Source organism: Pyxicephalus adspersus, chromosome 9, assembly GCF_032062135.1.
Source record: "Pyxicephalus adspersus chromosome 9, UCB_Pads_2.0, whole genome shotgun sequence".
NCBI lineage: Eukaryota > Metazoa > Chordata > Amphibia > Anura > Pyxicephalidae > Pyxicephalus > Pyxicephalus adspersus.
The window spans coordinates 1,059,947-1,075,632 of record NC_092866.1 but is presented as its reverse complement, the minus strand read 5'-3'; the positions used below and the strand labels follow the sequence as shown (position 1 = coordinate 1,075,632).

Here is a 15,686-nt window from a genome sequence, read left to right as displayed (position 1 = left end):
TTTTTTTTGTCTTTTTGGTGTAAAAAAAAAAAAAAAGACGTTAAGATTTTTTGGTACAAAATGATGATAAAGGTTATAGACATGAAAACTACTAAAGGTTGTGGAGTAGCTGCCAAATTCTTCCTGGGGGGGTGGGGCACAGGTCCTCCTTACCCCTTATGATGTGTACACATAAAGCTGAAGGTTTATCTGCTTTTATTTCCTCCCCTCAATCAAAAATCTTAATGAAATCATTGAATAAAATCTTTCCATTGTTAATTATTACCGGACTTTAAACCCAAAAATGTCCGTGGCTCTGTGCTTCTCTGTGCAATGCCAGCAGATCCTGGCTGGTGGGAGGGGCCTCAGTTATCCTCTTAAAACCATCAGCTCTGATCTATGTGGTTGCTCTGGGGTGGGGTTATGCAAATATAAAGCCTTGATTGGTGGGTGTCAGTCTGGAGAAGTGGGCGGTCCTAGAAGGCCTGTGCATGCAGGCCACACCCACATGTGATACTAATCCTCCAAGATTGAAAAAACAAGCCCAATTATAAAGGGGCGGGGCCTCTGGGTTCCACATCTACTTTTAATTGCTAGACCCAGCCAGTTGCCATTCATATTAGGAGGATAGTCATTAGGAGGGCCCCAGGAAGCTCCCTGCTCTTCTGTTTCATTTCACAACTATTTCTGTTCTCCTTCCCGCCCCCCCCTTACCTTACTTTCTTTATAATCCCTGCTCAGTCCCCCCCGCCCCCATTCCCTAATTCCTCCCCCAATCCATTCTTCTGCCCCCCTATTCTCCACTCTTCACCCCTCTACTATACCCACTGCCCCTCTGTTCTATTTCACCTTTAACCCCCTCACTTATTGCCACTTTCAGTTCTGATCCCCTCCTTGTTCCTTTCTACCCCCTCTCTGCAGTTTTTGGGGTGCTGCCCCAATGATCGGTGCTGGGGCTCCCCTCATCTCCTCAGGCCGGGATGACACTGCAGGAAGGCAGTGCAGTGATTGGTTGGCCAGGCCCCTCCCCTTATGTCTCACATGCTTCGCGTAGGCTGTTCACCTTCACCTGTGCCAGTTACTTTATTCTTTCATCTGATTGGTTGATGGGATTCTCAGCTCCCTGTGTGATTGGTTTGATGGAATTCTCAGCTCCCTGCATGATTGGTTGATGGAATTATCAGCTCCCTGTGTGATTGGTTGATGGAATTATTAGCTCCCTGCGTGATTGGTTGATGGAATTATTAGCTCCCTGTGTGATTGGTTGATGGAATTATTAGCTCCCTGCGTGATTGGTTGATGGAATTATCAGCTCCCAGTGTGATTGGTTGATGGAATTATCATCTCCCTGTCTGATAACACAACATGGAGTCCCTGGAGTGAGGACAGCAATCACAGGACTGTGACACCCAACCTCCAGGAATACACCTGAGGTTACAGCACACCTGAGATACAACTTCCTCTTATTTCATGTGTGATGTTCCATATTTCATCATGAGTGTGGAGCTTCTCTTAAAGGGCCCCTGCACCTTCAACTGATATCCCGGTGCTGGTGGAAAATAAACCCCCGACAGTTTCTTCCTCCCTGTCTGCCCACCCTACAAATGTGGCAATGGAGGCGTTAATAGACCGGCTTCAGAATATTGAGGTGCAGAGAATACAGATCTGCTGTGCCCAATATGAGGGGCCCCTACCATCCCTGTGCTGGGGTCCTGGGTCTGTAACCCCGCTGTGCCCATTATGAGGGGCTCCCACAAAAAACATGCAGTTAGGTTAATTGGCCTCCCCATAAAATTGATCTTAGACTACATTAATGACATGACTATGGAGGGGCATTAGATTGTGAGCTCCTTTGAGGGACAGCTAGTCACATGACTATGGACTTTGTACAGCGCTGCGTAATATGTCAGTGCTATATAAATACTGTGTAATAATAATTAATAATAAAAAGTTTCTGACTTCACTGGCTGCATGCTTGCTCTGTCTCAATGATTCTAGAGCTGGAGGTCGGCTCCTGGCTCCGCCCTTTCTTACTATTCAGTTTTTTGGTGCAGAATAGAGCAGCCAATGGAGAGAAACCATTATTAGCTCCGCCTCCTCCTGTTTATGGGGCACATCTCAGAGAAATGGGGACCTCCGGATGGCGGAGGGGATGCAGCAATGCAGGAGAATTGGGGAAATGGCTACACAATTACCCTGCTGGTACCACACACCCCGGCATGGGGCGCATTGATCTCATTATTGCAGCGCAGGCATTGTGTGCAGCTGCTTTTTTTTTTTTTTTTTACCAGGCACCCAGCCAACCAGATTGTAAGAGACACACCTGAGATTTCACCACACAGGACATGAAATAAACATTCACAACTCTTTCATATGGCATCCTCGTGTCGCAACATTTAGGAAACGCTACAGCATAGGTCCTCCGAAACGGATATTTCTGTATATATTTATAGGGGGGGAGATATGAGGGGTCCCACCATCCCTGTGCTGGGGCCCCTGGGGTCTGTACCCCCGCTGTGCCCAATATGAGGGGCCCCTGGGGTCTGTACCCCCGCTGTGCCCAATATGAGGGGCTCCCACCATCCCTGTGTAGGGCCCCCGAGGTCTGTACCCCTGCTGTGCCCAGTATGAGGGGCTCCCACCATCCCTGTGCTGAGGCCCCTGGGCTCTGTACCCCCGCTGTGCCCAATATGAGGGGCTCCCACCATCCCTGTTTAGGGCCCCCGAGGTCTGTACCCCTGCTGTGCCCAGGGCCCCCGAGGTCTGTACCCCTGCTGTGCCCAATATGAGGGGCTCCCACCATCCCTGTGTAGGGCCCCCGAGGTCTGTACCCCTGCTGTGCCCAGTATGAGGGGTCCCCCCAATGTATCTCACCTTGACACCAGGCACCCTCCACCAATCACAGGCCACCTTCTGCTGATCTTCTTTCATTCTGAATATAAAATTTGACATTTGACAATTTTCTGATCATGAGATTTACAAATCTGAAAATATCAAAAAATCTCCAGCGAGGTGAAGAAATCCGCCATTAAAACTCCTGACAAAGGTCAGAGGTCACTGTGTCCCCTTATGAAGGGGCCCTGTGGCTGCAGAACGTTGGGGTTTTAGGGAATTCACTGGGGTGAAGATTCCCTGGATTGGTGAATCTCTGATTGGATGTTTGCACGGCGCCCCATGTGGTCCCCACCACCGGGCTGAAGGTTCTGATTGGCTTGGGATAAAAATTTTGGTCAATTTACAGAAATGTTTTTCTTGCTCCAATTTGAGCTTCGCCATCGTCATTCTACCGACAATGAACCAATCAGAATGTTCCCATTAAATAAATTCACCCCCCCCCCCCCAATGGAAAATAATAGACTACCTATACACCTCCCACAATTTTGGGTACAGGGTGCAGACTTCTTACCCCATAGGGCGATTTCTGTGTATTTTAAACATCACCCCTAAAATGTTGGACACCCCATCCAATATCAGACCATTACACTGCACCCCAATAAATGGCCCCCATATGGGTGCAGGAAATGGGGGCTCTCATGGTTTGGAGTTTTCCTGAATATCAGAGGTCAGGGAGTTCATTTGGGGTGAGGATTTAGGGGTGCGGGGGGTAGGATTGGGGTCAGATGTTTGCATTGTCAGTCTTGGAATTTGGGGCAATGACTTGTTGGGGGTTCATTATAAATTGGGTTTTACTGATGGCGTGAGGCAAGGGTTAAGGTGAGGATGGGAGGGGTAAGTTTAGGGGTCACTGGTCATGTTTTACACTTATTTTATAAGCCCCCGGGGCATTATTTGTCCACTGAACACTAATATTGGGGTGGGGGGGGATACCCCATCACAGTGCTCCACGGCTACAATCATCCCAATCACCCCAAAAATGCCCCCCAATGGTGCCCTTTAGCCCCAACAGAAGAGAATTGGAATTGATTGCATTGCACCTGTGACACCGGATACAAAAATATTTCCTTCTGCTTGTGAAATTCAAAGCCAAAATTTTCTACCTGAGATGTCACAACACCTGGAAATTAGGCCAGGTGGAGTACAGCGCCTCCTGCAGGTAACTTGGCAGAACTGTTGGGAAAATAAAAATAGATTGTTATGAATGAATGAAGGAATTTCTGTGTGAATGTTACCTGCAGATAACAAGGAAGTGAAGGCAGAAAATGGCACTTCCCTCTACGTAGCAGGAGGCTGAGTCTGCTCTACCTGGATTTTCCGATGGGAGGGAGATGGCAGCCGTCTACTGTATAAAATGTCCAAAGCCGGGGCAACAGGCAGACACTCAGCACCATCATCCTCTCTGGAATTATAAGACGAAGCATTGAAACGCTCATTTCTCACCCAACAGCCACTGACAGCTATGCAGACAATGGTAAGTCTCACCATCACTTACCTTCACAAATCTTAGATATTATACCTATTGAGACATATATATATATATATATATATATATATATATATATATATTTATTTTATATTTGTCACTCTGCTGTAACTTCACAAAAATCAAAGCCCTGCAATGGAATTTTAGGGGTCACAGCAGAGAAATAGAGGCCAAGGATGCCCATTATAAATCCATTTCACAGCGCCATCTAGAGCTACCTGGGGGTATTGCACCATGGAGCTATTTACTTAAATCTCTTTTTAATATTTCTTATTCTTTGATTGTTTGAATCATTGGGATCAGTTGTAAACGATTCTCAAATTTGTTTAGGTGACATTTAAAACAAAACAATCATTTTAGTGTGTTTTGAATAATTTTTGGGGGTTCATTATATCATAGTGCTGCATATTTTGTATGATTTTACTTTTTTATTGAGTGTCATTGTGACTGATAATATTACATTATGGAGGATAGATCAGGATAGTATCCTCCAAGTACTCCAGTATATCCGCTATGGCGTTAGATTGGGGCTCAGCATTGCCTGTGCTTGCAGTTCTAGATATTACATGATTATTACATTGTTGTGTTTGGGGGGGGGGGGTTGAACCCTTTTTGACCTTTTGTTTTTTTCCTTGCAGTGGGTTTTGCTGTTGTTGGCAGTTTTCTCTGTCAGTTTCTGCCATGGAAAAGGTCATATCAAAATGCAAAGGATATCGCATGCACACCAATACTGCTTCAGCGAGCAAGAGTTGGCGGAATCGAGTGAAAAAGTGGTGCAACATTTTGTGGGTCACAGGATGGACTGGAAGTATTACAGCTCAGTGCAGCTTGTGACGGAAATGGAGAATATCGAGAAAAGGAGGAAAAGGAGGAAGAGAACCCCAAACAGCAGCTGCCCAAACTACGAAACCATTTCCCAAGGCAACGACACCAACGAGCGTTCCATCTCACCCTGGCGCTACAGGTTATTATTTATTATTATTATTATTATTATTATTATTATTATTAAGGAACAGGATTTATATAGCGCCAACATACTACGCAGCGCTGTACATTAAATAGGGGTTACAAATGACAGACTAATACAGACAGTGACGCAGGAGGAGGAGAGGACCCTGACCAGAAGAGCTTACACTCTAGGAGGTGGGGGAAGTATCACACAATATGGAATGGTGGGTGAATATTGAGGGTTTAGGAGACAGTAGGGGAGGGGGAAGCGTTGGGTTATAAATGAGCAGAAAGTAGGAGCAAGCCGAATAGGACGAGGAGACCATTCCAGAGAGTCGGGGCAGCTCTAGAGAAGTCTTGTATCCGTGCGTGTGATGAGGTTATGAGTGAGGAAGTCATTAGTAGGTCATTGGAGGAGCGGAGAGAGCGGCTGGGGGGGGATTTCTCGATCAGGTCAGGAAAAGCTGTGGAGGGATTTGAAGGCAAAGCACAGGAGCTGTAGGTTGGTTCTGATAGCGTCCGTGTGCTGAGCTGCCATGGGCCCACATTTCAGAATATTCTCCACCAGGTTTTTATAACAATGATTTTCTCTCTGCAGGATTGATGTGAATGAGAATCGTTACCCCCAAAAGTTGGCCTTCGCCCAGTGCCTGTGTGACCATTGTATCAGCACCAGCACCGGCAGAGAGACCCAATCCCTGAACTCGGTGCTGCTTGAGCAGAACATTCCGGTGCTGTATAAGGAGCCGTGCCCCAGAGCTGACGGCAACAAGAAGTTCACCTTTAGGATGGATTACCTGGCCGTCCCCGTGGCCTGCACCTGCGCCTTACCTATGTATGTGTAGGGATGATGTCTCCTATGGAGCGCCTACTTACCGGACCCAGCCTTGTGACCATGTCACACAAAGTTTGTTTGTTTTAAAACATTTCACGATTTATTCTGAACTTTCAGCGGTGACCCCAACATGTCGGGGGGGCGCCGCCATTTTCATTTCACCATTCACACATCACGTGTCTTTGGTGTCATGTCTTGACGAAAGGGTTTTGTTCACTGTATAGATGATGATTTTATTTTATGGGGGGCGGGGGTAACTTTATATGGTGTGGTCCTAGGAGGTTTGGAGGGAGATGAATTCTCCGGGATATGGATCTCTATTTTCATTGGCTGTGAATGGAGATCCTTCTCCCAGTGTTCTGTCTGATTGTTGTACAGCCAATCAGATCATCAGATCTCCTTCCAATAATTCCAGCACCCCAAATCCCAGCCTGCCGGTGCTATACCCCCGGGTCTGCCTATGTCCGGCCCCTCCTGGGATTTGTAATGAGAAGATTTCTATTTATTTAAGTAATATTTAAATATTTAATTTCTGATGATGAAACATTTTTATTATTTATTTATTATTTTGTGCTATTTATGATGTCGCTGATCAGATTTTTATTCTTCTGAATGTGCAATTTAGGAATTTCTGTGACATCCAGAATTAATTGTTCTCACTGGGCCCCGTTATCTTGATGCGGGGCCCCCAGATTGTTTGATATTTGTTGGCAGAAAAAAAATAAAAAAAAGTTTTCTGAAACCTAAAAAACAAAATCTTATTATTTGGGAATCACAGATTGTATGAAGCGTTATATAAAGATAAAAACATCGGCACCAAGGGAGGGAGGAGAATATTCACACTTCTAGAACCCCCCATCCCCCTACATGATCCCCTCCGTCCCCCTACATGATCCTCTCCCTCCCCCTACATGATCCCCTCCTTCCCTCTACATGATCCCCTCCTTCCCTCTACATGATCCCCTCCCTCCCCTACATGATTCCCTCCGTCCCCCTACATGATCCCCTCCGTCTCCTACATGATCCCCTCCATCCCTCTACATGATCCCCTCCATCCCTCTACATGATCCCCTCCGTCCCCTACATGATCCCCTCCATCCCTCTACATGATCCCCTCCATCCCTCTACATGATCCCCTCCCTACATGATCCCCTCCGTCCCCCTACATGATCCCCTCCGTCCCCCTACATGATCCCCTCCCTCCCCTACATGATCCCCTCCCCTACATGATCCCCTCCCTCCCCTACATGATTCCCTCCATCCCTCTACATGATCCCCTCACACAGGGGGCTGAAATGAAAAACTCAGACCAAGTCGGGGGCCAAACATGAAAGTAATTTCTTCCAATTAAATATAAAACATTTGTATATGGGAAGAGTTATTGCTTAACATGCGATCTGTAACACAATACTTGGCAATGCAATGTAAGCGCTAATTGGCCCCTAGCTACAGATCCTGAATAGATTTCAATAAAGATGGCGTGAATGTTACACATGTGTGAATGATGTGCTCAGATCTGATATCTTTAAAACTCTTGTTAGAAAGAAAAGGAAAGTTATTGACAAGAGACAGAAAGCAGCGACATCTCTTATTGATGGATTGTTTCCTGCAGATCTGAGTAATGACCGAGATACAGAAAACAAGAGATGGGACTACAAATCCCAGCATTACTGGCGTCTATGGAACGGCCCAATGAGGAGCCGCAGAGGCCGAGAGCTGTCCCATAGACGCCAGTGATTGGCTGAGTTGCGGTAGCGGCATCACTCGCTGCAGAAGGCGGGCAGGCGGGCCAGATGCCATTCATTTCCCCAAATCCTCGGGGGCCAAACCTAATGACCCCAGAGTTTGACACCCCTACTCCACCTGATCCCCTCCTCCTAGATTGTAAGCTCTTCGGGGCAGGGTCCTCTCCTCCTCCTGTGTCTGTATTTGTTTGTCATTGGAAAACCCCTATTTATTGTACAGCGCTGCGTAATATGTTGGTGATATATTAATACTGTATGATAATTATCCCTCCACCCCTCACCTGGCAGGATCACCAGGTGACAACAATGTGAAAGTGGGAGCTGCAATGTGTGAAATGACATTTACAATGGATTCACTCAGAGCCCCCCAAAAATGATCGGTCTCCCCGAGTTCTGGTTCTCAGATCAGACAATGTGGTGCCAATCATTATCTGTATCTTATAATTAGCACCCCCTGTATAGTGCTGAATATACCGGGAGCTGTGACATCACAATGACATCACAATGACATCACAATGACATCACAATGACATCACACCTCCCCCCGTGTGTATTACGTCCATACAAAACTCCGGCACCTTTACCAGCCGGTCAGGAAAATCACCGAAATTCTGCACAGATCTCACCGATTCCACGGATTGGTCACCAATATTTGACATCCGGGCCCCTCGGTGAGTTGTGGCCCTGAACAGATTTCTGGTGAATCCTTGATGATATCGCAGAGGAGATTTTTTCCTTTCTCCCCTCTGACGTCTCATTTTCTATATTTCCAGAGAATTCTATCAAAGCGCCATTTCCTGTCCATCCAGATGGGTGACAACGCTCAGATCACAGATTGTAAAGTGAAATCCGAAGAATGCGGAGACAAATAGGTGAATGGAAGGTGAAAAAAAGGTGAATGTATTGTGTCAGTGTACAGTGATGGTGAAAAGGTGATGAAAGCAGGAAATCTGTCACTTCGATCTCACAATGGAAGATCAATGAATGTGAAGCAATGGGAAGTGTGATGTCACAATCATTCCTGGGTGTTATTACTAGATAATGATTCACCTACCTTCCATGGGTGAAAGAAAGGGGAATCCGGGGACTTACCGGAACCCTAAACTGGCCCCTGGCCCTACAGGCCGGGTCTGTATCAGGCAGGGACAGTATTGTGTAAAGCATCATCATCATCCTCAACATCATCATCATTATTATTATTATCATCCTCGTCATCGTCTTCCTCTTCATCATCATCATCCTCATTATTATCATCTTCATCATCATCGCCCTGATTATCATCCTCATCGTCCTCATCATTATCATCCTTTTCAACATCATCCTCATCATTGTCTTCCTCCTCGTCATCATCCTCATCCTCATCATCCTCATCATCATCTTCATCATCCTCATCCTCATTATCATCATCATCCTCATCTTCATCATCATCATCCTCATCATCCTCATCATTGTCTTCCTCCTCGTCATCATCCTCATCATCATCTTCATCATCCTCATCATCCTCATCTTCATCATCATCATCCTCATCATCCTCATCTTCATCATCATCATCCTCATCATCCTCATCATCATCTTCATCATCCTCATCCTCATCATCCTCATTATTATCATCCTCATCATCCTCATCCTCATCATCCTCATCATCATAATGACTTTCCCTGGGGCTGTTATTTCTATTTTGTGCCGATTGTTCTCACAACCCCTTTGTCCTATTATTGTAAATATAAATTAGGGACCCCCCTCCCCCACAAACCGGTGAATTGGGGGATTTCCATCATTCACTTGTTACCCTTTATATGCAGAGACGATCGGATCGGATTCCTCCTCAGATCTCAAACTGTGAAGCTTCAAAATCTAAAATATACAAAATGTGGGGATGACCCCCAAAATTGATGTTTGGGAAATTCTACAAGTTGGAGGGCATTTGTCTCTATAATTGGCAAACAATGATTGGATCTTCAGCTGAGAGGAATCATGGAGGGGATTGGTGCCCATTATTGGGGTGAAGGGCCGCTGCCATGGGGGCAATGGTGGGAAATGTCAGATGGCACCGGGAATCCAGAGCCGGGGACATTGTGATTGGTATTGGACAATGTGATCAATGAGATTCACCTCCTTATTCACCTCATTATATCTGGATTTGTATGGTGTGAATGCTTTTATAACAAATAAATATGAGCTGTTAATTTACCCCTGGGGGGCTTTATTACCCCCACAAAAATCCCCCCCCCCTATAATATTCCCCCCAATAATGAAGGGCACATGGCCTGTCATTGTACAGGAATGGGAGACCACGCCCACTGCCCCCAATATCAGTCCAACCCCCCCGAACGCCCTGATGGGGGTGTGCTGGGAGTATTTATGGGAACCAATCAGCACATCCCAAAAATAAAACCATTTGCATTGAAGTAATGGGGGCCTAAGGGGCCAACCCCTCCCCCCTCCTGTGATAAAAAAAGAGGCAAAGAGGACGATTGCCTGAAGAGCTAACAATCAAATTTGAAGGAGAGTTCCCTTACCGACCCCTCCTGGGGCAATTTATCAGCTTCTAACACATGAACAATATGGCTGCTCTGTGGCTTCCCTGGGACCCCTAAGGAGCCCAAATTACCCAAATGAACCCTGATTGGCCCTTCAATCAACCATAAAACATTGTAATCAGAATTCCCCCTGGGCCCTGAGTATTTGTGTGCTTATTAATCGGATAAAACAAATATTAAAAGGAAATAAGAGAAAATCAGGGACAAAGGAAATAAAAGACTTTACAGTGAGAGACCATTCCTATTGGATAATAAAGGAGCAGCAGGAAACCGATGAGCTCCCTGTGCTGCTCTCTGTACTCTACACTGCCCCCAGTAGGCGGCGTTTGGAAACATTTACTTTTATTTCTTGTTGGTCTGCAGAACATTAAGGGGGAGGAAATCTTCCCAATGATAAATGAAATAACCTGACATGGGGTTCCCACTTTACCAGGAGCAAAAATAAAAACCAAAAACATTTCAGTCCATTTTATTTTTTCATTCTCTTTTCAGAGTTTTGATGTTTGGATTGTGATTTATATTTATAGAATTATTCTTATGGAGAATACAATGTATGAGAATGATTGTCTCCATCTCAGTGCTGCCCCTTGTGGAGGTGTCAGACATGGCACTTACAATGGGGTGGAAGGGGGAAGCCATGGGTTGTATGATGGTTCGGCTGCATTAGCTGGACATTGGCGTTATCACCCCACCTTCCATATTGGGGTGCCCACCCATTAATGCTACAATGCAGCTCCTGATGATGAGATGCTGTAGTTGTGTTAGGGTGACGCGGACCCTGTGGTGGCCCAATGATGACAGAAGGGGTCAGGGCCCTGAATGGCCCATTTTGCCCCCATATGGTTTTACTTGCCGGGTGGCTGACCAATCAGCTTTGCTTCTCATCGCTCCCTTATTGGAAAATCATTTCCGGCTACAATGTAATTTCTATGGATGGGGAGGAGAAATGAGCAGCCAATGGCCTAATATTACCGGTGACCCCTCACTTCCTGTCCTAGTGACACCTCTGTGTTAGTGAACAGGAAGTGGAATAAAATCTAAGTGAGATTTTTGTCATATGTGAAATCTCAGAAATTCTTCCTGCTCGGGGTGTCACGCCTCATCTGATTGGCCCCTCACATGGAGGATCAGGGCCCAGGGACAATGAAGAGTACCTGTCATTCCCCAGGTGTAAAACCTTCACCCGGCCTGTAGATGGTTCTGGAAACTAAAGAAACCCCAAAAAACTTCTGGGTTCCACCAATCAGGTTTTGTGCATTCATTTTTCTGTATTATGAGGGCGTGGCATGCAAAATAGGGGCGTGGCAGTGGGTGTGTCATTTGGCCAATACTTTGATCCAATCTCCAGCCATGGTCCATACAATGGAAAGGGGCGGAGCTCAGAGCTCCATACATGGTGACCATGGGCGGGCCCTCATCTAAATGGTAAGGAGTGGTCGGTGCAGAATGACACCCCAGTGACCCCCAAACCCTGACAGTGCCCCAGATGTGGCCCCTAATGTACTGGCAGCTGCCGGAATGAGAAATGCCAATCCCTCCATAGGGGAACAAGTGCCAGAAAAATGAAATAAATTCTGGACCACTAGAGGGAGACACAGAGCAAAGATCTACTAAAGGAGTTCAGACCATTCACTTAGCAAAGTCAGATATCAGCAGGGGAAAAAGAATATCCAATAGCGTGCCAGGACAAGTAAAACAACAAGAGCATTGCTTGCATGTGATTGGATGGCTGAAGTCAGCAGAGCTTACCTCGTTCACCAAGCTAACTCCTCCCCTGCTGAGTGATCATGGATTTTGCTAAGTGAACAGACAAAACTCCTTCAATATCCCCAACATTCCATCATAGTCCCTCACCGTCCCCTATGGTCACCCAAAATCCCCCCACCCATATCATCCAATAACACGGCTCCTGGGTAAACACGCGTGTGGTATGTGGTGACTGCACACGGATGGGAGTGACCAATCAGCATCAGTGGGGGGAGGGATGTGAGCACATCAGTATCTGCGTCTGGTCATGTGACATCAGTGAAGTGTTCAGGGGAAGCTGCTGAATGACCGTAGCCCCTCCCAAAATATCACATGACCAATGCCTTGGCTGTGATCATGTGACGGAAAGCCCCGCCTCTGCAGAACAGAAGATTTTTTTTTTTATTGAATTTAAGCAAGTTTAAAATCCCAGCGTCCAATCAGAGCTCATGGAACTGAACATTGATCATCAATACTGATTCTTGTTGAACTGACCTGACATCACATGACCTGACATCACATGACCTGACATCACATGACCTGACCTGACGCCACATGACTTGACATCACATGATCTGACGCCACATGACCTGACATCACCTGACCTGACGCCACATGACCTGAGGCAGGACGCGTGTCCATTACATGAGCAGGGGGATGAGGGGCTGTACATTTGTTGCCAAGGCACAGAGGGGACATTTTTGTATTTTGCACACAGGAAGTGGTGACAACGAGAAATAATATTATAAATCTGCAAAACGACATTTATAGCAAATATTTACATTGTAACATTTTGTACCGGAGACGCCCCAATACGAGAATCCCCCCGATATTCTGCGTTCACACAAATAAAGCTAATTTGCTGTCTGTACTTCTGGCGTCCAATCACGTAAGGCGGAGTCTCTGAGGGAAGGCGGGCACCTCGTGGGTGGAGGTTTAAGTCTTCCACCGTGTATATGCTGTAAGAGGTCACATGACCCACCCTCCCTGTTCTGCGGGGGCGGGATTATTAAGTCTGTTCATTGTGTATCTTCAGGTGATTGGTTGGGGGCGGAGTCATACTTCATCCTGGACAACGGTGGGGTTGGCGTGACCTTCATCCGCCTGCTTCCTGCGCGCTTCGGGAGGGGGGCGGGGAGGGGGGTTCTCTGGGGGGCGCTTAATGGTCTCCGACACTTTCAGCTTGGGCTCTTCCCGAACCTCGATGGGGCGCCATTCTTCCCCGCACACTGCCGCCTGTAGGGGGAGCAAAGTACAAAAATTAGAGGAAGGGGACAGGCACTGCTAAAGAGGAACCCCGCCTGTCTCTGGTCTGATAATGGACAAACTCTTGAATGATCAGAATTTAATTCTCTGGGGTCACCGAGTTGGGAAATCCAAAAAATACCAGTTGTCACCAGAACAGGAACAGAGGATTGGAGAGATTCCCTCCCACTTCCTGTTGTGTCCCCCCCCCCCCCCCCATGCTCTGTCCATTGTTGGCCGGCATTACATCGGGGGCTGGGAATAGTCGGGGTTCGCCGGTCACTTACCACAAAGTAGATGATGGCTGCGATGCCCAGACACACCGTACCCAGGACTGTGGCCAGAATGAACCCGCCGGGCACCGCCAACCTGCAGGACAAAAAGAGATCGGGGTCACATGACTGAGGGGCGCAGATCTGCCGCTCGTGATTGGATTTTACCCTGTATATGCCGCACATTGGTCTCTGCATCATGTGACCCACATCAGGGGTGGAGCCACTGGCTGGACACCATGTGACTGATGCCCTGGCTCAGGTCATGTGACCAGTTGATGAGAAAACATACACGTGTGTTCAGTTATTGTATAAAGCACCAACATAGACCGTGGCGCTGTACAGCAGGGAGGTTTGACCCCACTCACCCTGCATGCAGAAAAGCGCGGACATAATAGTTGCGTGTCAGGGGCCCGAACACCTTCACCACCGCCGTCATGTGCTTCTGTCCACTGTGAAGACAAATAACATTCATTATACCCCCCGTACTTACCCCACCCCCTCCCCCACCCCGGGGAATGACCCCCTATATATCCAGAGCCCAGGGAGTGGGATTCTGCCACAATGAAGGGGCCCCTGCTGGATCTGTACAATGACACCTACTGACACTGCAGTGCAGTACAGAGGATTCCCTGAGTGGGAGGGGTTAGCTAACAGCTCCCTGTAATCTGATTGGCTGTGTGTGATTGAATCCTCAGCCTGAGCCATCCAGTAATTGTGGAGTCACTGCAATGTGTCGCTGAAGCTACTGAGCACTGTAAACACTGACAGGGCAAAGAAGAAAAGAGGAAGGTTGGCAGAATGCTGGAGTGGGGGGCTCCTTTAACCCATCAGCTAACCCCCTCCCCCTTTATTGAGCCCCACTTACCATCTCTCTATGGTGGACCCCTTCTTCCTCTTACTTCGGGGGTATTCCAGGAGGGTGATCAATGCACCGGCCGCTCTGCACATCAACGTTAAGGATTCCAATCACCGACCTAAAGAAGAACTCTGCTGCAACCACATAACAAATTCACAATACTGGGGGACCATAGGGGGCTGTGGGGGACAATGAAAGATGTTGGGGGCTATCGGGGTATTTTGGGAGATAATGATGGAATAGCGGGGGGCAACGATGGGATGTTGGGGATCTGCAGGGCATTATGGGGGCAATGATGGGATGTTGGGGACCATGAGGGGACGTGCTTGGTGTATTCGGGGTCCCTGCACAGCCAAGGTCTCTCTGGTCCTCCGGTGAGGCGGAAGTTGGGAACAATCAGCCGGTGTCACCACAATGGGAATCCCAGCCCAGTAATCAGGGGAAGTAATTACAGGGCGCACTGTGACCTGATTAGTAATTAGAGGGAATTCCCCGGGACGGCCAGGCGGGGGAGGGGCAAAGGGTGAGATCATCCAATGTGTGGAAATAGCCGGGAATGTTGGGTTGTAGGGCTCTGCAGGCTCCTGAGGGTCCAATATGGCCGACCACCATGTGCACTCTCAAATTCATTTCCTAAATGACAACCACAGGTGCTGCAGAACTACAACTCCCAGCATTGCACAGCCCTGATAGGATCTAAATGCAAAACTTTTTGTTCATTTTAAAGCTCAGAGGGGTCAGAGGTCATGTCCCCTCTGGGGGGATTCACTCCATTTGTCACCAATAGAGGAAATGATGGGAAATCTTCCCAAGGGGACACCTGTGACAGTGACAACAGTACAAGAGGAGATTTCTCCTGACTTCCTGTTGTGTCTCCAGGACAGGAAATGAAGTGAAATCTCCCATCAGGTTTATAAGTCTTAGATGTATCGGATGGTAAAGCAGAAGTGACGATTCCCCTGAGCTGGGGATATCCACCAAACTCCTCATACACGCTCCTATCATCCCTCATCTGGACTACTGTAACCTCCTCCTCTCTGGTATTCCACGAACACGACTCTCTCCTCTACAATCTATCATGAATGCTGCAGCCAGACTCATCCATCCTTACCCCCTACCTACCCCATACACAGCCT

General features: G+C 47.3%; 2 protein-coding genes across 2 annotated transcripts in view; one reads left to right on the top strand and one right to left on the bottom strand.

Moving 5' to 3' along the window:
* Positions 1 to 4,175: 4,175 nt before the first annotated feature.
* IL17C (interleukin 17C) lies at positions 4,176 to 6,885 on the top strand. Its single transcript, XM_072423009.1, has 3 exons — positions 4,176 to 4,348; positions 4,999 to 5,324; positions 5,907 to 6,885. The coding sequence occupies exons 1-3, from the start codon at positions 4,337 to 4,339 to the stop codon at positions 6,151 to 6,153; spliced, it is 585 nt and encodes a 194-aa protein (XP_072279110.1). The 5' UTR covers positions 4,176 to 4,336; the 3' UTR covers positions 6,154 to 6,885.
* Positions 6,886 to 12,912: 6,027 nt separating this feature from the next.
* The window catches only part of CYBA (cytochrome b-245 alpha chain), a 5,322-nt gene continuing 2,548 nt past the window's right edge, over positions 12,913 to 15,686 (bottom strand). Inside the window, exons 3-6 of the mRNA XM_072423010.1 lie at positions 14,560 to 14,634; positions 14,060 to 14,143; positions 13,707 to 13,788; positions 12,913 to 13,410 (exon numbers count right to left, since the gene is read on the bottom strand). Of these exons, the coding sequence (XP_072279111.1) occupies positions 13,231 to 13,410; positions 13,707 to 13,788; positions 14,060 to 14,143; positions 14,560 to 14,634 (421 nt within the window). The 3' untranslated portion in view covers positions 12,913 to 13,230. The remainder of the gene's footprint in view (positions 13,411 to 13,706; positions 13,789 to 14,059; positions 14,144 to 14,559; positions 14,635 to 15,686) is intronic.